The sequence below is a fragment of the Lepus europaeus genome, chromosome 17 (genome assembly GCF_033115175.1).
Source record: "Lepus europaeus isolate LE1 chromosome 17, mLepTim1.pri, whole genome shotgun sequence".
Classification (NCBI taxonomy): Eukaryota; Metazoa; Chordata; class Mammalia; order Lagomorpha; family Leporidae; genus Lepus; species Lepus europaeus.
In genome coordinates this window covers 28772253-28793545 of record NC_084843.1, presented here as the reverse complement: position 1 = coordinate 28793545, position 21293 = coordinate 28772253, and the positions used below count along the sequence as shown (strand labels likewise).

Sequence of the window (21293 nt, the reverse complement as noted above, 5' to 3'; positions counted from 1 at the left end):
AAAAAGAAATATCTGCTGTACAAATCCTTGCTTCCATGATTTATTCACTTCTTTGTTTTGAAGATTTTGCTTTTATTTTCTTAGTACAGTTCCTATCCTCATGTTAGTGAACTAAGGTGAAAAAGTTTTTCCACATATAAGCAAAAACATTTGGGCAACCCAACTATCTTTGAAAGTCAGAGAGGGAGGCCTGTGCTATGGCGCCCTGGCCTGAAGCACCAGCATCCCATATGGGCGCTGGTTCTAGTCCCGGCTGCTCCACTTCCGATCCAACTCTCTGCTATGGCCTGGGAAAGCAGCAGAAGATGGCCCAAGTCCTTGGGCCCCTGCACCCACATGGGAGGCCTGGAAGAAGCTCCTGGCTCCTGGCTTCGGATCGGCGTAGCTCTGGCCGTTACGGCCATCTGGGGAGTGAACCAGCAGATGGAAGACCTCTCTCTCTGTCTCTACCTCTCTCTGTAACTCTGTCTTTCAAATAAATAAAAAGGAATCTTAAAGAAAAGTCAGAGAGGCTGGCATTGTGGCATAGCAGGTTAAGTCTCTGCCTGCAGTGTTGGCATCCAATATGGGCACTGGTTCAAGTCCCAGTTGCTCCACTTCCAATCCAGCTCCCTGCTAAGGAACCTGGGAAACCAGCGGAAGATGGCCCAACTTGGGCTCCTGTACCCACCCATGAGGGAGACCTGGAAGAAGTTCCTGGCTCCTGGTTTTGGACTGGCTCAGCTCTGGTAGTTGCAGCCATCTGGGGAGCGAACCAGTGGATGGAAGACCTCTCTACCTCTCTCTCTCTCTCTCTCTCTCTCTTCCTTTCCCTCTCTCTCTCTGTAACTCTGCCTTTCAAATAAATAAATCTTTAAAAAAAAAAAAAAAGAAAAAGAAAGCCAAACAGAGCGTGAAGGCATTCTCCAAGCTGGAGAATAAAGGCTTGGAGCAGGGCAATGGCTGTTGGGAGGTGAACTATGTTTCCAAACGCCCATTGTACCCCAGGCTACTATATATCTACTATTTACCCTGAATTTACGCTGGAGAAAATATGGTCAGGGATGTACCCAAGAGAACAGTAAATTTTAGAGCAGGAATTTGAATCCAGGCCTGTCCAACAACAAAGCCTATGCTCTCTCTACTCCATAACGTTGATGTCTCTAGAAAGAAGGTAAGAATTGAGAATGAGAAAACTAAGAGAAGTGCCCAAAGGGAGTGACCCAAAGGGAGGTCACAAGTGCTCTCCGAGGAGCCAGAATTGAGATAAAGGTAGAGTGACTAGGGTGAGCAAGTGCTTTCTCCATTTTACCAGAGGATGGGTCCTACAGAGGCTCCGGAGGCCACTCAGAGACCAGGAACTTCAGTGTAGCCAGGGTGGAATGGAGATCACTCTGGACTCGGACCCCATTCAGCCGCAGCTGCTAGCTCCTCAGTCAGCGACATAAGCAAAGCGTTATTCTCCCAGAATCCTTTCTTCCTGAGTGAAATCCATCCAGCAGACCAAACATCACTTGCTGCAGTACACATGCTAATCCATATTGACTCTGATTGTATTTACCCATGCATTCTCTTCAGTCACGTAACAGCCTGAGGCTCTCCCTTATCTAGTCACGTATCAGTGTTTCGGAATATTCTCTTTCAGTGAGATTTTTCTAGATAGATATTTCTATGACACTCAAGGATAGAACAAAAAGGGATTCTCAAGACCTAAATTTAGTTAACACATGGGCTTGGTGAAAAGGGCAGGCAGAGGAAGGGGGGAGATTTTGAAAAGTGTATGTTCATTTAATAAAGATAGATTTGAGAGAAAAAAAAAACAGGAAAAGCAAAGGAGACAGGAAAGGAGAGACTGAACATCAGATCTGAGGTCTCAGCAGATCTAAACAGGTGCTTAGAAGTCATCTTGTACATCTCTTTTTTATACATACGTGGAGAAACCTAAGACAACCGACTCAACTTGTCCAAAGTCACACAGCTCTATCAGCATTACAGCCAAGACTACAACCCAACAATGCTTTCAACTACACCATGGCAAGGTGACACAGAAAAGAGAGTAGAGAAGAAAGTATAAAGCAAAGGATGAATGGTCCTCTGTTTGCCCTGATCATCTTGATCAAGGGTTCATGACCTTTGAGTAAGTGACTTGACCCAGACTGGAACAGAAAGGAGTGGGTGTATAGACCCATGGGGTGTCCAGGATTTCTTCAGAAAGGCCTCAGTAGGACTGCATCAAAGGTAATCTCTTAGGTCCTTGTGAATGAGAATCAACCTTTGGCCACAGTTATAGAGGTAGAAAAAGAAAGTAGACACGAAATATTATCCATAGTGTTCACTGTACTATTTATTTTTAGTGTTCACTGTACTATTTATTTTGGTTACTGGCCCAAACCCCTGAGGGATGGAGGAATGGTAGGAGGTGAAGCTCATGAGTCCCAAGTTCAGTATCTACACATCAAAAAGAGCCCCTTCAGCCTTGCTGGCTGCACAACTGACAGTCGCCCCTGAAAAGCTCTGAAGGCACAAAGACTGACTAAAGACCAGCTGTAACAACTGAAGTTGGATGGGAATGCTCAGTTTGGCAACCCAGAAGTTTGCAATAACACTTATTCATTCCACAAATATTTATTAGAGTGTAGGAACTGCTGTAGGTGATGCTAAGAATAAGATAAGCAGTGAATAGAGAAAAATCTCTGCCAACATGGATCTCAGAATTCAGTTTCAAGGTTTCTTAAGAATTACATTTCCTCTCTTAGGATCCCTTAGTCATAAGGAGCCACTACTGTGCTTAAGATACTGCTTAGCTTGTTGGAAGGGCCCTTGCCCACTGCTCCCTTTTCTTATCTCCAGGAGAATAAACAAGCTTAGTAGCCCACCCCTTTCAGAGGCACTTTTTGAAATGCTTGCTTAGGGACTAAGACTATCTCATGATTATTGCTAAATGGTCAAGTGCCTGTTCTTCAAAGGGTACAAGGGCTGGAATACAAAGAAACATAAATGCAAAATAAAAGACGCCTTCACACAGTGCTGTAAGAGCTCAGGAAAGGATAAATGGTAACTAACCTTTCATTATTAGGTTAAACCAAGAAAAGAAAGAAGAGGGTATTACTTAAAATTTTTTTAAATTTTTATTTATGTGAGAGGCAGAGAGAGAGTGCTCTCATTCACACATTCAATTCCTTAATGCCTGCCCAGGGCCAGGTCTCCCACGTGGCTGGCAGGAACCCAGCGTCTTGAGCCATCACTGCTGCCTCCCAGGGTCTGCATCAGCAGGAAGCTGGAGTCAGATGTGTACTGAGCGCGGTACTGCAATGTGGGCTGTGGGAGTCACACCCAGCATCCTCACTGCTGGACTAAACTCCCACCCCCTTCTGCCTAAAGACTTCAATAAATTTCTCAGAGGAACCAAGGAATACACAAAGGGTTCATCAATCATCTGTCAGAGTGCTGCCTTCTACAGCGATAACCTCTAAACAGAGTAGGCAGGATAATTCATCAACTATAAGAAAACGACATCTTTAATGGAAAAATGATAGAAATTATACTTTGTTAGCAGTAAATATATGGATATTACTTATATTGAATATGTGTAATGTAAATATTGACTATGTAACACAGATATTGAATACATATGTAGTAGTCACATTTTTTTCTGATGGTATAAAAATGTGAAGGCTGGAGTGGATGTTTAGCCTAGTGGTAAAAACTCAGGTTGAGATGCTCTTATCCCATACTGGAGAACCTAAATTTGATACTCAGTTCTGGCTCCTGACTCAATTCCTGCTAATGCAGCCTGGGGGAGGCAGCAGCGATGGCTCCTGCCACCTTTGGGAGCCCTGGACTGAGTTTCCACTTGGCTGTTGCACGCATTTGAGTAGAGAACCAGGGGATGGGAGTGCTCTCTTTCTGCCTCTCAAATAAATATATACTTTTTTTTCAATGTGGAGCCCCCTGCTTCAAACTGTAAGCCCTCGCCTTTAGAAACCTTTAAAAGAACAATGGAAGAATGGAAAGAAAGTAGTCTTTGAATTTAGATAGGCACAGATTTAAGTCCTGGCTTCTCAGAGTTGTGACCTCTCCTGTGTAAAGTGAAACTAATGGTATTTATCACTTAGGCTTATTTTGAAGAGTGAATAAAATACAGAACTCTGAGCACAGTGCCTGCTATGTACACGTGGGCTCAATGAATGACAGAGGACCTAGCCTGGCAAGGCCTACAAAGCCTCCTTCCTCACTGTTGTTACACAATGTCACCCACGAAAGTCATGGACACCCAGCCTGCCAGGGCCATGACATCCATGAACACCCAATCAGTGCCTGAGAGCAATGAGGAGAGGATGGTGTCTCCTTGTTGGCAGAAGAAGGTGACGTTGTGTAAGGCTGTTATCTTCACAAGGGCCCCAGGGAGGAAGGAGCCAACACCTCAGGGTTCAAGGAGCACTCAGGTCCACACAGGTCCAGGCTTGCGAGAGGCATCTCCATCACACGTATTGTGCCTGACACCACTGCTGCTGCTGACCACAAAGATGGGGTAGTTGTTTTTAAATTCTCTTGCAAAATCAGCCCAGAGTCAACCTCTCTCCAATTTGGAAAAGTTCTTTCTCCACTCTCTTGTCTCCAAGTGATCCCTGAGAAGCACACACTACTCCCTCCCAGGATTCCTCGTCGGGACCTGCCCTGCATACCCAAGAGTTTAAACGTAGTACCTGCTTAAGGCAGAAAGGACTCCCTTGCGTTTCAGTTCCAGAGCAGGGTCCCTGAAATCAACCTCAAAGATTTCCAGCGTGCCATTTGTGCTAAAGGAGGCATCTAGCTGCTGGGCAGATGTTCCTGGGCACAAAAAGAATCGAGAAGAGATGTCAGCAATACTATATGCACCAGCATAAGGTGTAAATGGCTTAGGCAGCGCAGAGGAGGAACAGGAGAGGTTTGGGCAAACCCTTCTCAAAGGGCAACTCAAGGACAGCAATAAAGCATGAGATGCCTAGCCTTGAGCCAGGGCCCAAGCAGTCTCCTGGTACCCAAAACACCTAATATCCCCTTGCTCGTGCTGGGAGCCATCCCCACCCTTCCATGATCTGAAAGCTTTCGCAAATGTTCAATTAAGAATCTAGATACTAAGTTTCCCCTCAACTTATATATGTCCAGTGGATCCTAGTGCGCAGGTCATCGTACCTGTTGCCAGATACACAGGGTACTGACTGGCTGGGCTCCATGCTTGCACAGCTGGTTGCTCGAGTTCCTTCAGCTTCATGGTCTGCCCTGTGGGTGGCAGAAAGCTGACATGGCCAGTGGCCCACTGGAAACAGAAATAGCAAGCTCTTGGCTGGATCCAGGGGGCACCCGGGGACGTGAGATCTTGTTTCTGTCTCCGCTATGAGCTGCAGCATTTCAGGGCAACACATGATGACATATACAAAACCATGCATAATTTAAAGATGGTCCATTTGCCCAGTTACTGAAATCTAATGCTTTGAACCCCAAAAGATATTCCATCACACAGGTTGCCACAGTGATATCCAAAGGTGATCATCATCAAGCCAGATAATCTCTCAGTGACTTTGTCCATTTCCTCAGCTTTAAATATTCATATGCTGACGACTCCAAAAAACTCTATCACCAACAGAAATCTCTCCTCTGAGCCCCAAGTTCTTATATGAAATTGCTAGTCACTGCTATTTTCACTTGATCATAGCAGAGATGCCCAAGTTAGTCTGCCTAAAATGGAACTCTCCATTCTACTACTCTAGCCCTACAAATTGTTTTGTTCCTCCAGTTTTCTTCACCTTGGTTAATGGTACCACTCTCCACCCAACTGCTCAACCCAGAAACCTGACCCCTCGATCCCTCTTTCTCCCTCACTCCCTTCTAATTCAACATTTACCTCCAAAATATACCATTATCTACTTTTCTCTATCTCCACTGCCACCAGCCTATTTGAAGATCCTGTCTTCTCTTGCTTGAATTACTACCATAGCCTCGCAAGTAGCTCTTGCCTTACTGCTCATGTCATCCCCCAAGCCTTTCTCCACACAGCAGCAGGACTGAGCTTCTAAAATTTAAAAAAAAAAGGAGTTTAATAGTTTATGTTTCAAATCTTTCAATGATTTCCATCACTCCGAATATAATTCAGGGGCCGGCACTGTGTACAGCAGATCAAAGCCACGGCCTGCAGCACCAGCATCCCATATGGGCACTGGATTGAGTCCCAGCTACTCCCCTTCCAATCCAGCTCTCTGCTAATGCACCTGGGAAAGCAATAGAATGTGGCCCAAGTGCTTGCACCCCTGCACCCAGGTGGGAGACCCAGAAGAAGCTCCTGGCTCCTGGCTTCTGCCTGGCCCAACCCTGGTCGTGTGGCCATTTGGAAGTAAACCAGCGGATGGAAGACCTCTCTCTATCTACCTCTCTCTGTAACTCTGCCTTTCAAATAAATAAATCTTAAAAAAAAAAAAAAGAATAAAATTCAAACTCCAACCTATCACTTCAACCTCACTTCTCATACTTCCCTCTTATTCACTGTGAACTCACATTAGCCTTTCCTTATTTCTTGGCTTTTCCCTACCATAGAGCCTTTGCAAATTCTGTTCCCTGTAGCCTGCTTTTCCCTTCACCATCTTCATGATGGGCTCCTTATTACTGGCTCAGCTTCTCACCTCTTCAGAGAGGTGAACCACTCAATCAGAAACAGCACCAATTTTCTATTCCTCGTGATTTCTAATTACATTTTTGCTTTTTTTTATTATTATTATTTAACAGGTGAAGTTACAGACAAAGAGAGAGACAGAGAGAAAGGTCCTCCCTCCATTGGTTCACTCCCCAAATGGCCGCTGCAGCCGCCGCTCCAGCCGGCGCTGCGCCAATCCGAAGCCAGGAGCCAGGTGCTTCCTCCTGGTCTCCCACGCGGGTGTAGAGCCCAAGCACTTGGGCCATCCTCCACTGCCCTCCTGGGCCACAGCAGAGAGCTGGACTGGAAGAGGAGCAACCGGGACTAGAACCCGGCGGAGGATTAACCAAGTGAGCCACGGCACCAGCCACATTTTTGCTTTTACATTGTCACTCTCTGCCACTAATATATAAGCTCCACAAGAGCAGGCACCATGTCTGCCTTTGTTCATTGCATTAGAACTAGCACCCAAACTAATGACCAGCACACAGCAAGGGCTCCATAAATACTGCTGAGTGAATGCAAGTATCTATGTCAACTCCGTGGTTTCCAATCGAACTCTAGTGCATATTCAAAGTCCGCTCCCAACAGGCTAGCAAAGGCACAGAAAGGTTGAAAAAAAAAAATTACTCAGGGGGCCAGACAGGTAAGGCCGCTGCCAGCGGTGCTGGTCCCCCAGCTGCTCTCCTTCCTATCCAGCTCTCTGCTACGGCCTGGAGAAGCAGCAAAGGATGGCCCAAGTCTTCGGGCCCCTGCACTTATGTAGGAGACCCAGAAGAAGCTCCTGGCTCCTGGCTTCAGACGGGCCCGGCTCTGGCTATCCTGGCCATTTGGTGAGTGAACCAGTGGATTAAAGAACCCTTCCTCTGAATCTCAATCTTCTCTCTCCCTCCCTCCCTCTGTAACTTTGCCTGTCAAATAAATAAATATATATATATATTTTTAATTAACTTGAAGGAGGAAACTTGGGACCTACTATCAGCGGCTTGAGCAAGCTAGTCAGGTCAGTCTCGCCTACAGAAACAATAAGTAGTTTTACTTAATCTCTAATGTACTTTCCAGTTTGAAGAAAGCTTCAGGCTGCCAACCACGCCAAGATTTCCGGGGGACCTCTGAGGCCAGGTATGGGGGGGCAGCCGTACGATACACTATCCAGTCACCAGCGCCACCTGCCGGTCATCGCCATCTTCGCGTTCCTGGGGAAACAGTCCCTAATAACAAAAGTAGGAGCTGCAATTAGCAACTGTGCATTTGACGTGCACCTCTCATGCTGTTCTCTCAACGGCTCTATAAGCTAAGTACTATCACACCACCCCGTTTGACAGAGGAGACAACTGTCTAGGCTGGGATGTGAACCCCAGTCAGCTTCAAGAGCCTGAACGTTTAACCAATTATAACTATACCCCATAAACGGTTTACATCGTTAACAGCCTAGGAACTGGAATAACGGACTCTTAATCCGTTTTGTGCGGAAGCATCTGTTCACAAGGGGGGCCCCTACCGGGGTTGGACTGGCCAAGGCAGTGGTGGGGTGCGATGCGGTGGGGGGCCGGCGAGCCAGGACCACTGCACCGCGAGCCGGACAGACAGGCATGCCGAGGAGGCCCGGCGTGCAGCCCCTGCGGGGGCGGGCAGCACCGCGCTCGCCCCGGCCGTCGGGGTTACTGCCACCGCCCTCCCGCCAGGGCAGCGACTCGCGGCGGGCCACTCAGGGCCCGCGGCGAGTGGGAACGCGCGAAGGCAGCGCTGAAGGGAGACCGTCGTCGGGCTGGGCCGTGGACTCAGGTCCGACGTGAGGACCAGCGTCGGGGGAGGCGGAGGTCCCTGGCCGGAGCCTCGAGGGCAGACAGGACCCGCGGCGAGGTCGGGCACTGCCGGGTCTGCGCGGTGGGCGAGCCCCCACGGCCTTCCCCAGAGGGCAGTGAGTTGCCCGGAGCCACAGCAAGGTCTCTGCTGTCGGGGGCCCCAGACCAGCGGGGAAGCCAACCTGCGCCGGGGCCCAGGTCAGAGGTCAGGCGGGGCAGCGGCCGCTCCTCTCACAGGGTTTCGGGGCTCAGCCGGGGCTGTGGACGGCGGCTGCCGAGGGCCAAAAGTAGTCCCGATCTGGCAGGCGCTGCCTTCCACCAGCTCCGCGCAGCGCCGAGCCGGGGAGCCGGGCAGACGCGCCCGGAACGTCCCCGCCCCGGACCTCGGCTTCTCACCTGGGCTCCCTCACCTGAGCTGTGATTGCGCGCTCTGGCGCAGCAGGTCAGATCCTGCACTAGCAAGTTCTGGTCTGTTCAGCTCGAGTCAGACTCCCAGGGTAGCCTCTGGAAAAGGAAAATTACTAAGCCAACTCATTATCTACTTATTGAAGCGGGAGAAGAGCAGACCTCAGCCCCAGGAGCTCTCAGTGGAATCCACTTAGTTGAAAAGGTAAAAAGCAATCGAGGCCTCACATAAACGGCAGTGAGTGGCTCACTGCAGCCCAGCAGTGACTGGTGCCCCCAGCTGTTGGCTGAATTAAAAGGCTGCGAGGTGTGAGGAGGGTAAGACAACTGTGAACCATGGGCTTCCTGGAGGATGTCTGGAACGTGAGCTGGGTGTGATCCCTTGGAGCCGCAAGGAAGTGGTACTGCAGCCAAGGAAGCAGAGGCTGGTACCTGAGGTGCCTCCTGTCTCTCATCCCAAGGAAAGGCTGTGGGCGGGGCAGACGCAATTGTTAAATACCAATTCATTTCTAGTTAATTGGAAGTTACTGAAACTTCTGAGCAGGGATGCTACACGAGGCGATGAAAGCCATTGGTGATGACTGGAAAGGAGAGCTGGGCAGACTCATTACTGCAAAGGTAAGCAGCTTAAGATCATAGCTTTACAACCTGGGAGACCCCAGAGCTAGAGGTGGGGGGCAAGGGGAGGCAGGTGGGAAGAATCACCTTCATGTTGACTGAAGTGACTTCCCCAACCCCTGCCCCCCCCCAAAAAAAAAAGGTTCTGTAGGCAGTTGAAGATTTTTAGACCTAAGTTGATTCAAAACTTTCTGCTTAATGTACGAATTCTGCTGTATTCCTGCCTGATCCTCCTCTAAAGATGGGGAGTTGGTTACTGCAGTTCCTTTTCATGTGGACTTGGAAAGTCACACAGAAAACAATTTAGGGTACTACCAGTGCTTGCTGCACTTTTTTTTTTTTTAGATTTATTTATTTGAAAGACAGTTACAGAAAGAGATAGAGAGAGAGGTCTTCCATCCGCTAGCTCAATCCCCAGATGGCCACAATGGCCGGAGCTGCGCAGATCCAAAGGCAGGAGCCAAGAGCTTCTTCTGGGTCTCCCACATGGGTGCAGGGGCCCACGGACTTGGGCCATCTTCTACTGCTATCCCATGCCACAGCAGAGAGCTGGATCGGAAGTAGAGCAGCCCAGACTAGAACCAGCGCCCATATGGGATGCCAGTGCTTTGGCCAGGACTTCAACCCGCTGTACCACAGCGCCGGCCCCAGTGCACTCTTTCTACCTAAGCAACTCAACAACTATTCCTGGAACTTAGCACAACAGACAAAACCTGAGACTTCACAAGTGAACCTGGCCAACACCTAGAATGACACAATGTGGCAGAAGTGTCACTGAGTACTCCCAAAGAAATCCGAATCAGAGGCATTAAGATCAGTCAAGCAGGACATGATTAAACACAAAGTAGTTTCCCAACTCCCCTCTCTCTCAAGAACTCTTTTGGGGCAGGCGTTTGGTGCAGCGGCTTCAGTCGTCACCTGGGACACCCACATCCTTATCAGACTGTCCTGGCTACTCGACTGATCCAGCTTCCTAATGGACATCCTGGGAGGCAGTAGATGATGGCTCAACTACTAGTCCCTGCCACTCATGTGGGAGACCCAGATGGAATTCCGGGATCCCGGCTTTGGCCTGGCCCAGCCCTGGCTATAGCAGGCATTTGGGGATTGAATTGGAAGGTGGGTCTCTTTTTGCCTTTCAAATAAAATAGAAAAAAAATTAAAAATTTTAAAAATATAAAAAAACCCCTCTGTTGACCTTGTTTTATAACTGCTACTCTTCTCTTCTTGGTAACTACTTAAAAGCAATGATTTTCGCTTGCTCCTTTTTTATCCCCATGGGCCTTTGTGTCAATACATCTTTAGACATACAGATGTTTATTAAATGATTTATCAAGTGCTATAAAGGATAGAGAATTAAAATGTAAAAAGCCAGTTGGGGCCTTCAAAGTGGTGTTCTCAGGATAAGCACCCACTCCCTCACCTCACAAAGGTCACTCCCACTACCTGGAATGGCCACACTTCTATAGGTCACATTAAATGTTTGCTTTTATGGGACAGGTTTGTAGGCAATATGATTGCAAATTAAGAACCTGTCCCCAGAGGAACACAAAGGACATGGGCTAGTTCACTCAAAAACAGATTTACCAAGAAACTCAGAAAACACGGTTTTCTTCCTTCTAGGCCTACAAAGGAGTCTGAGTGAATAACTAAAGCACTGAAAGTGATGAATGGGGTCAGCAGTAACTTGATGAACTGTCCTCTAACTCACACAGATACAGAGAACGTAATCTTATTAACAAACTGACTCAGATGATTTGGAATAATACATATAAAATATTTTAAAAAGAACAGAGGCAGTCATAGCCTAGGCCACTGACCTATCCTATTATGTACATCAAACATATTACAGTGCAGCTTTCTTTTAATCAACCATTATTATTAAAAAATTTTATGGGAAATAAATCTTGTTCCAAGGTGGAGAGTCAGAAACTTATCTTCCTTCTTCCTTAACCCTGTAAATGGGAAAAAGAGCTACACTTACCACCTGCTGTGGAGCTAGAACCTTTAACCACCTTTGCAAGCCCCATGAAATTAACAAATTAACATCTTCTGGGGCTGACCCCCTCATCCCACCCTCCTGGCCTTCCCATTTCAGCACAGGAAACCAGGGAGGAGGCAGACAGTGGGCAACAAATAAAAGGAAAAGGATGTGGTTCCTCACAGCAGCGACTGTTCCTGGGTAAATGAGGCACAGACAGCACAACACTAAGTTTTATTTGGGATTCCATTAAGGTTAAATCTCTCTCTGGGAACCAAGGAGTCCTAGTTGGAGGGCACAAAAGCCCAGGGAACCTCCTCAGATCTCATAGTGAACCACCGGCTCAGGCTCTTTGCTGGGATCGCCGCCTCGCTCCAGGTACAGATTATTATACGGATATTGCTTCGGCCCCTAAGGAAAAAACACAGGTCAGCACGAACAACACACATTCGGCAACACACAGCTGCACCCCTCTCTGAATGAACCACCACACCCGCTAACTGGGCACGCAGTCGCCTCCGGTCAGCCCCAGCCGGGCTAGAACAGCAGCAACAGCACTCCTCTCCCCTGCTCAGCCCAGGGCAAAGAGAAAGCCCAAATTTGAAGAGCAGTGGTGCCTGTCCTGTGAGAGAGGGAAAGGGTGAAAGGGAGGGGAGGGAAATACAGGGGAGAAAGGGAGAGAGTCCCAGCTTTCTAAATGAGACGATGCATCCATCCATCCCACTCTCTCTCTCGGGGTCGAGACAGACTCAATCTCCTTTAAGTCACTCAGCCTCTAATGGTTCCACCACTAAAGTGGCCTAGCAAATGAGGCGTGCAAGAGCAGCGGTGGGGGAAGGCACAGAGGAGGCACGGCTGGGACGTGCTTCAGGGACTGCTGGCTTTACCAACAAACAGCTGTCAGAGAACACAGCTCAAGGGGAGGAGGAGAGGGTGATGTGCTTACAGAACTGAGAAATGGAAGAGCCACACTGTGCTTCTTGCTCTCCTGAAGTGAAGTTAGTGCTCAGCCCAGCCCTGCGTGTGCTCTCCGGCATGGAGCCCCTGGGGCTCAGCAGGAAGGCTCGTGTCAGTGCACACAGACACACCAGCCACCTCCAGGTCATTGATTCTCTCTGCAAAGGTAGCACTGGGCAGCCAACTGCATACACAGCAGCCTCCTCACTTTCCCTTCCTCTCCTTCCAACCCATCCTATGGATTACTTGCAGATCAATCTTCCTAAGAACCCAGCCTCCATTATGTCACTTTTCTGTTTAAAAACCCAAAATGGCTCCCTGCTGCCTACAGGCTGGCAAAGTCATCATTGTATTCCCAACCCTGGCACAGTCTGCACCAGTACATAGTAGGGGCTCTACAAATATTTGGTGACTTAATGCATTATTATATCATCAAATCCAAATCTCTTAGCCATGCAATAAAAGATGCCTGGCCTAACTAATCAACTCACCTCATGATACTGTTTAATACAGTGATTTCTAAATCTACATTGCACAACAGAATTACCTAGGAACTTGTTAAAAATATTGATTTCTAGAACCTACTGTGAAGCTATTGAATTAGGATCCCCAAGAAGTAAGGATTCAGGAATCTACATTTTTAGCATCTCTCCAGGAAACCAATGTAGCTGGATGTCCAGGGCTATTTTATACACCATTAAAAAAAAAAAAAAAAAAGATTTATTTATTTGAAAGTCAGAGTTACACAGAGAGGGGAGAGGGGGAGAGGGGGAGAGGGGGAGAGGGGGAGAGGGGGAGAGGGGGAGAGGGAGAGGGAGAGGGAGAGGGAGGTAGGTATGTCTCCATCCGATGGTTCACTCCCCAATTGTATACACCAATTTCAATCCAGCTAATTCATTCCTTTTCCCTGCTTGTTTTTTCTTGCCCAAAAGGCTTTCTCCAACTTCCTCTCACCACCCAAATCCACTGTTTTAGCAGGTGGTGTCGCGCTTCTCGAGAGCAGCTTGTCCTACCTTGCACATACATGTACTGTACACATGGACACATACTGTGCCAAATTCTCATGTCTGTTCAAATGGTGTTGTCATTTACCTAAATGTTTCTCTTAACTCAAAACTTAAAGCTAGAGAACCTGTTTTCTATGTCTTTTACATCCTCCAAAATTTAACTATGCTTTCAGTAGACATTTACTTTCCTTCTGGTACCATACAGGAAGTGTCCTTCACATGTCCAACAAAGGGTAAGGTTTGGTTTCAGCCTGAGACTGACTCTACCTTGCAAGAGCACTTGTGGAAACGTAACTGATCAGTACAGGGCCCAAGGCACTCTGCAGACCAGCTGGCTTCCACAGGCTCATCCCTCACTTACTCTTAAAATGTGCCCTGTCACTCGGACTGGTTCAAGCAGCAGAGATGGAACAGCACTCTGGTTCTTGTGCCAGACCAACGGGCAAAGCCCTCCCATCTCCTAACACTGCAGGAAGACAAATTGGTATCAGCTAGATCCCCACTCTAGAAACTTCATTTGCTCAAGAAATAGGGCCAAATATGCCTAAGAGAGTGCTTGTCAGATACTCACCACAGGCTGGTAGGTGGGGTAAGTATCTCCCAACCAGAACATGAAGATCATGAAGGCCACAAAGCCAAACAGGTGCTTACACATGACATCCCAAGAAACAGGCGTGGGGGTCGTGTCCACACGATTCCTGATATACATGTCTAGGTTCCAGTGCAGCTAAGGAAGAAAGGCAGATGACTGTCATGTGCTGCTTCTTCTGGAAAAGGCAAGCATTCCAGAGGGGTCAGAGCCTGACACTGGGCTCCACGGAGCACTCTGCCACCAGGGCAACAGCCCGAGAGCCGGACACACTGGCCCACAGGTCCTGGCCTCTGCCTAGGTTCTGCGGACCAGAAACAGGTCACTCATGAAGTGCAGGCTTTTTATTTTTCCCAGAAGTCCTGCTCCACATACCACACTGGACCTGCTTCCTAGAGCAGAAAAGCTTAGTGATACTTGGACAGAGCAATATCATTTAAGCTAAAAATAGGAATTCCCAAAGATATAGGGAAAAGGAAGGAAGGTTAAATGAGAAATGGCTCTCACCGGTTCACCCCAGTTCAACCTCAGGTCGGAATGGTCCCAGTCATACCACGGATCCCTCTCCTGCTGTGAGTGGTCAGGGAGCTTCGGGTAGTCCCCATACCTGAGAGAGAGCGAGCACCGGCTTCTGGTAGGAGCTGCAAGCAACCTCAGCCAACTCAGCGGCAGCCCCTCAGAAATGAGAAACCGAGTGGCAGAGATAATCACTTCATCTAAAGACAGAGGAACCGACTCTCAAATCAGGATCTCAAGTGCTAGAAACTAAGCACAGAACCTCGTGAGTCCACACTATAACTATGAAAGTCCGTGTCACATTGCAAAAAGGATTTTGAATGCTTTCACCATAAGGAAACGACAAATGTTTAAGGCAGCAGATATTTCCCTGATTTGAATATTACACGATGTATACACCTATCAAGCATCACAGGGTACCTCACAAACAGGTACAATTTTGATGTGTCTGTTAAAAAAAAGAGAAAAAAGTGCGAGTCACACTGTGACACACTATAACATATTTAAACTTCCTTTACCTTCTTTGAACAAAAAGCAAGCAAGCCACACAATGCTATGCTGTTAGAGCTCAAAGGGCATTTAGCACCACAGGTACTTCCATTTACTCATTAAACAGAAAATGAAACTAAATCCGAATCCAAAGTCACTCAGCTAATCAGAATAAAAACAAGGGTGCAGATTAGAAAAGTATTCTTTTCACAGCACGTGCGCTCCTCAGCCACTGGGCTGGCATACATCTCAAGCTAACATCTCCCGGGACTGCTTGCTAAGCCGGGTCTTCTCCCAAAATGGAGGTTCGCCTCACACAGACTGCTTCCAGAGTTGCCCTTACCATGGCACAATAAAAAAATAAAAAAAATTTTTTTTAAAAAAGCGTGGGAAATGATGACAACTAGACATGTGTCACAGAAGATGACTGGGAAACAAGAAGAATAGGAACGGCAGAAACGAAGATTGAAAGTGTGATGCTAGGCTAGGAAATGCAGGCGACGGTAATTGCTTCAAATAATTAGCCAGCAGGGATGTTAGATGGATCCGGGGAGTGGGGAATAACATCCACTGAGGAAGGGGGGGGTTGGCTATTTAATGCACTTTACAGTTGCTACGAGTTCCACTGCTCTACTAGGAAAAACGTTTTTAAATAAGAGACATAGACACAAAATTCGAGTGGAGTACTCCGTCTACAAATAAGGTTCTCATGACAGGAGTCCAGCTCCAGCCTGGTCACGTGCCTGGATGACAGCACCTGAGCCCAGCAGATGCTCAATCTAAATGAAACCCAGCGCTCTGGATGGAGCCAAAGAAGGTTCCTGCTATTTGGGGATCCTCGAGGGAGCCATTAAAACCTCGGCTTTCTCATTTGAGGAAACAGGCTGAGCCAAGGAGAAAATTGAAGTCCTCTCGGCTGCAGCTGCTCACCCACCCCCTCCCAGCTCCCTCCATCGAGAAGAGCACCCACACCACTGCCGCTGAGGAGGGGTCACGAGAGGGTTCAGGACGAAGGGTCAGAGAAGAGCCACCCCAAACTAGCCGGCCTTCTCCCATCTCTCACCCCATGCCATCATCCGGGTAAGGTTCGTAATCTTCCACGCGCATGTTGTACTTCTTGGCCGCGGCGGCCCGTTCTTCTGGGGTCTTAGGATAGGGCCCCGGGAGCATGTCCTTGGTAATATGGGAAGCTGGAGCGCAAAAGGCGGCAGGTCAGGGGCGGCCCCGTTTTCCCGGCGTCCCGAAGGCTTCAAGCTGCTGTGGCTGCAGAGGCCGGATCCTGGGACTCCGCAGCCGCAGCGCGACCCTCCACCCACCTTGCTGCATCTATCGACTCCCACGTCCGTCCTCCCGCCGGGACACAGCCGCCGTGGTGCCCATGATACCCACCCTCCTGACACACCAAACCTCAAGCATCCCCTTTCCACACTGAGGCTTTGCCCGTTCTTGCAGACCTGTCCGTGCACCCAAAGGCATCACGTTCCGGGCTGCTCTTTGCAGCCACCGGACTCCCAGGACCCCGACCCTGGCCGCCGCCATCTTCACCTTCTTCCCGTTTTACCCCGCACATGCGCAAAGGCCCGTCACGGCGGCTGAGCGGGGCCAAACGCGACCGCGGAAAGCGGCCGGGAAGTCTTCGAGGTTCAGCAGGGGCGGGCCCTAAGGATCGAGCTGGGAAGCTGGCAGGGAGATGAGCGGTTCCGTGGAGGCTGGGAGGGATAGCGGGAAGCAGAGAAAAGCCAACGAGGTCGCCTTTTTGCTATTTCAGGCTGTTGAGTCCCTTTTCTCCGTCAGCTGACTTAAACCCACTCGGGAACCTCGGGGAACCCGAGGGCCTGCGGTGGGCCGCGCCCCACCTGCCAGGAGCAGGGGTGGTAAATGACCCTGCCTTATTTTTTTTCCCTGGCTGCTCGCCTTTTCCCTCTCCTTCCCTAACCCTCCTTCCATCTCCGAACGCGATCATTTTTCAAACTCAACTCTTCGTCTTCCTGGTTTGGATTCGCTTCTCCGCGTTGTTGATGGTTTTTTCCCCTTGGGTGCTCTGCACAACACACAAATCCGCCTTGAGTAGGCTCTTCAGTTTCAGTCCGTTTGTCCCACCTGAGTGGCCCGGTCACCTCAACCCCAACAAATGTGAAACGCAACCTATGAGCAGGGGCAGCACCGGGAGACAGCCGAAAGCCCCTTTGTGCTAGGAGTTGGATAAATAGATTTCAAACCGGCCCACGAAGAGTGAACTCTAGCTCAATAGAATAAAGGGAGACATCGTATATACGTACGGGTGTGTTTTCACTTTATTTACACATTATAAATATGCATATATTTCCGGTGATTTTTAGGGATCGCTTGGTTTAGCGTGGATCCATGATGACAGACATTCGCAAATGTATACCAGAGCACGAAAATGGATGTTTACTAATGCACACATAAATCCGGAGAGTCATGGCTTCACAACAACTTGCTGTCTCGTGAATGAGCATTATTAATCGGTGTTCAGAATAATTGGACAACATCTGCATTGAGCCAATAGCAAGCCCTGTATTCAGGTCAGAAAACTGATTTGGTCTCCTTTACTTATTAAGATATCATATACCAAAATATTCACGCCCTCAAAGTGTACCATAGGAGCCGATGGTATGGATCAGTGGGCTAAGTCACTGCTTACGATGCCAGCGTGCCTTATCCAAGTGCTGGTTGGAGTCAGTGGCTGCTCCGCTTCTTATCCACCTTCCTGCTAATGCTCTTGCAATGGCAGATGATGGCCCAAGGACTTGGGCCCCTGCTACCCATGTGGGAAACCAGGATGGAGTTCCTGGCTCCTTGCTTCAGTCTGGCCCAGGCTTGGCTGTTGCAACCATCCAGGGAGTGAACCAGAGGATAGAAGATCTCTCTTTGTCGCTCCATCTCCCTCTGTCACTCTGCCTTACAAGTAACTGATGAACAATTTTTAAAAGTATAAAATGAAGTGATTTTTATATTTAAAATTTCTTAAGTTCTATGTTTTTTATTTGAAAGTCAGACAAACAACAGAACACTCTCCCATCTACTAGTTCATTCCTCAAATGCTGACAACAGCCAGGGCTGGACCAGGTTGAAGCCAGGAGTCAGGTACTCAATCCAGGTCTCCCATATGGGTGGCAGGTACCCAACCACTTGAGCAATCACCTGTTGCTTCCCAAGGTGTACATTGGTGGGAAGCTGGAAATGAGAGCAGAGCCAGGACTTAAACCTAGGAACTTTGATATAGGGTACAGGCATTCCAAGCAGCAGCTTAACCACTACACCAAACACCTGCCCCTGTGATTTTTAGTATACTCACACAGTTGTGTGGCCATCACACTGTCTGCTTCTAAAACCCAGTAATTCTACCCCTCGGTAAATAGCCAAGAGAACTGAAAATATGTAACCATATAAAAACAGGTACAAAAATGTTCGTAGCAGCATTATTTATATTAGCCCAAAGTGGAAGCAACCCAATGTCCTTCTTTATATGGTGCTGGATTCCATTTGCTAGTATTATGTTGAAGACTGTTGCATCTATATTCAAAATTACTTTTTAATTTGTTTTTCATTTTATTTAGAAGGCAGTGGGGGTGGGGAGAGAATCTCTCACCTACTGGTTTACACCACCACCAACGCCCTCCCTGCTGTGTCTCCATGCCCCCGGCAAACACCTGCAGCAGTTCAGGGCTCCCACATGAGTAGCAGGGATCCAAGCACTTGGGCCATCATTGCTTCATTGCTGCCTTCCAGGGTGCATATGAGCAGCAAGCTGGAATTTGGAGTGGAGCCAGGACCCAAACCCAGAACCCAAACCCAAAATGGGTACAGGCATCTCAAGAAGGGGTTACCCTGCGACACCAAAAGCTTTAGTAGGCGTCATCAGTGATTCCTTCTGGGCCTGGACTTTTCTTTGTGGGATTTTTTTATTCTTTTTTTTTTTTTTTCGTGTAATAGGTCTACTCAGATTTTCTATTTCTTTTTTTTAAGACTTATTTCATTTATTTGAAAGACAAAGTTACAGAGAGAGGTAGAGACAGAGAGAGAGAGGTCTTCCATCCGCTAATTCACCCCTCAGATGGCCGCAATGGCCAGAGCTGCACTGATCCAAAGCCAGGAGCCAGGAGCTTCTTCCAGGTCTCCTACATGGGTGCAGGGGTCCAAGCACTCGGGCCATCTTCCACTGCTATCCCAGGCCATAGCAGAGAGCTGGATCGGAAGAGGAGCAGCCGGGTCTTGAACCTGCGCCCATATGGGATGCCGGCGCTTCAGGCCAGGGCATTAACCCGCTGCGCCACAGCGCTGGCCCCAGATTCTCTATTTCTTCTTGAGTCAGTTATGGCAGTTTATGTCTTTCTAGGAATTGTCCATTTCATCTAGGTTTTCTAAATTTTTTGGCATACAATTGCTTATAGTATCCCATTCATTTTTTTTTTAATTTTTATAAAGTCAGCAAAAATAATCATTCACTCTTGAGTTTAGTAATTTGAATATTCTTGATCTAATTTATTTTAATTCCAAAGGTCATGAATTAATATATTCTTGTAAAAATTCAAACATTGCAGATAAAATGAAAGCCTTGATTGCCCCAACTCTTCCACAGAGGTAACGCTTTTATCAGTTGGATGTACACAGTTACTAGGTAGCATAATTACATAGTTAACCAGTCTATTTATTTCTATTGCTGCATAACAGACTACCATAAATTTAGCAAACTCAAACAACACCAATTTATCATTTCACATTTTCCATGAGTTCAGGCACTGATTAGCTAGGCGCTCAGCTCAGGGTCTTATCAGGTGGAAAACAAGATGTTGTTCGGACCTACTATCTCACCTGATGCTTTGTGTCCTTTCCTAAGCTCAGTGGTTGCTGGCAGAATTCACTTACCAGCATTTATAGGACAAAGTCCCCACTTTCTTGCTGCCATTCAACCTGGAGTCTTTCTCAGCTCCTAGAGCTAACCCCACCCCATTCCTTATCATGTGGCAGTTTGCTCTTGCAAGACAAAAAAAAAAAAAAAAAAAGAAAAGGAAAAAAGATAGCATGTACTGTCAAATCTCAGACTTTTGTCTTTGACCTCTGGTTCTGGATTTAATAGTTTAACAGGCTGGAGTAAAAAGGTCAGGCCCACACAAGATAAATCTCCTTTTTGATTAACTCAAAGCTAACTGATTGGGGATCTTAATTATCTCTTTACCATGTATGGTAAGATAACTGCAGAAATGGTACCAAATCATAGTCACAAGTCTTGCTTTCATTTAAGGGACAAGACTTATTCATGGTGCATACACCATGGGATGCAAATCTTGGGATCCATCAGAGAATTCAGCCTCTCAAAGCCAGCCATAAGAACTAAGTAAGCAATAAAGGTTATTGATATGATCTTTTATAACTAATATAGAGTGTTTGGAAATGTGAGATGGCCATGGTTGGCCACCAATAACAACACCATTCTAATGGTGAGAATCTATTCAAGTAGGAGAGAGGGTGGTATAGGCAGAAAAATGGAATATGTTTAAGGAAATTAGCCCTTGGGGCTGACACTATGGCGCAGTGGGTTAAGCCAAGGACCCTTAGTTTAGTTTCACTCATGGGTGCCGGTTGGAGTCCCGGCTGCTCCACTTCCAATCCAGCTCCCTGCTAATGTGCCTGGGAAAGCAGCAGAGGACAGCCCAAGTCCTTTGGTCCCTGCACCCATGTGGGAGGCCCAGAGGAAGCTCTTGTCTCCTGGTTTCAGCCTGGCCCAGACCCAGTCATTGTGGCCATTTGGGGAGTCAATCAGTGGATGGAGGATCTGTCTCTCTCCTTTTCTCTCTCTGTAACTGCCTTTCAAACAAATAAATAAATCTTTAAAAAAAGAAAGAAATTAGCCCTTGATTTAAAAGAACTCAACTTAGGGGCTGGCACTGTGGCATAGCTGGTAATGCTGTCACCTAAAGTGCTGGCATCCCATATGGGCCTGGTTCAAGTCTTGGCTGCTGCACTTCCTATTCAGCTCTCTGCTATGGCCTGGGAAAGCAGAAAATGGCCTAAGTCCTTGGGCCCCTATATCCCCATGGGAGACCCAGAAGAAGCTCCTGGCTTCTGGTTTTGGATCAGCGCAGTTCCGGCTATTGTGACCACCTGGGGAGTGAACCAGCAGATTGAAGACCTCTCCCTCTTTCTCTGCCTCTGACTCTCTGTAACTTTGCCTTTCAAATAAATAAATCTTAAAAAAAATTCAATTTGCCCTTATCACTTTTGCTCAGGCCTTTAAAGTAGCCTCTGTCAAAAATCT

The 21293-nt window shown here is 47.6% G+C and overlaps 2 protein-coding genes across 12 annotated transcripts in view; both read right to left on the bottom strand.

Moving 5' to 3' along the window:
- SEC31B (SEC31 homolog B, COPII coat complex component) overlaps positions 1 to 8879 on the bottom strand; it is a 34241-nt gene extending 25362 nt beyond the window's left edge. For 6 of the 11 annotated variants that reach the window (XR_009868297.1, XM_062214107.1, XM_062214116.1 and 3 more), the window contains exons 1-4: positions 8634 to 8703; positions 7702 to 7857; positions 5155 to 5241; positions 4686 to 4809 (exon numbers count right to left, since the gene is read on the bottom strand). Coding sequence is in view for 9 of the 11 variants with exons in the window: in XM_062214107.1 (XP_062070091.1) it covers positions 4686 to 4809; positions 5155 to 5233 (203 nt within the window). In the remaining 2 variants the exon portion in view is untranslated. Of the gene's footprint in view, positions 1 to 4685; positions 4810 to 5154; positions 5279 to 7622; positions 7858 to 8633; positions 8704 to 8861 lie in introns of those variants that run through there. The other 5 variants (XM_062214109.1, XM_062214110.1, XM_062214111.1 and 2 more) reach the window with 5 other exon arrangements.
- A 2795-nt stretch (positions 8880 to 11674) lies between these two features.
- Positions 11675 to 16596, bottom strand: NDUFB8 (NADH:ubiquinone oxidoreductase subunit B8). Its single transcript, XM_062214725.1, has 5 exons — positions 16468 to 16596; positions 16077 to 16203; positions 14516 to 14615; positions 13991 to 14146; positions 11675 to 11866 (listed from the first exon to the last, which is right to left on the bottom strand). The coding sequence occupies exons 1-5, from the start codon at positions 16550 to 16552 to the stop codon at positions 11774 to 11776; spliced, it is 561 nt and encodes a 186-aa protein (XP_062070709.1). The 5' UTR covers positions 16553 to 16596; the 3' UTR covers positions 11675 to 11773.
- Between the last annotated feature and the right edge of the window lie 4697 nt (positions 16597 to 21293).

Excerpts from the sequence above, each read along its gene's own strand:
- NDUFB8 (XM_062214725.1), bottom strand. The coding sequence starts at position 16,552 with ATGGCGGCGGCCAGGGTCGGGGTCCTGGGAGTCCGGTGGCTGCAAAGA. Across the intron at positions 16,204-16,467 it reads GCCTTTGGGTGCACGGACAG|CTTCCCATATTACCAAGGAC; the intron begins GTCTGCAAGAAC and ends TTTGCGCTCCAG. Across the intron at positions 11,867-13,990 it reads ACCCCACCTACCAGCCTGTG|GGGCCGAAGCAATATCCGTA; the intron begins GTGAGTATCTGA and ends TTTTTTCCTTAG.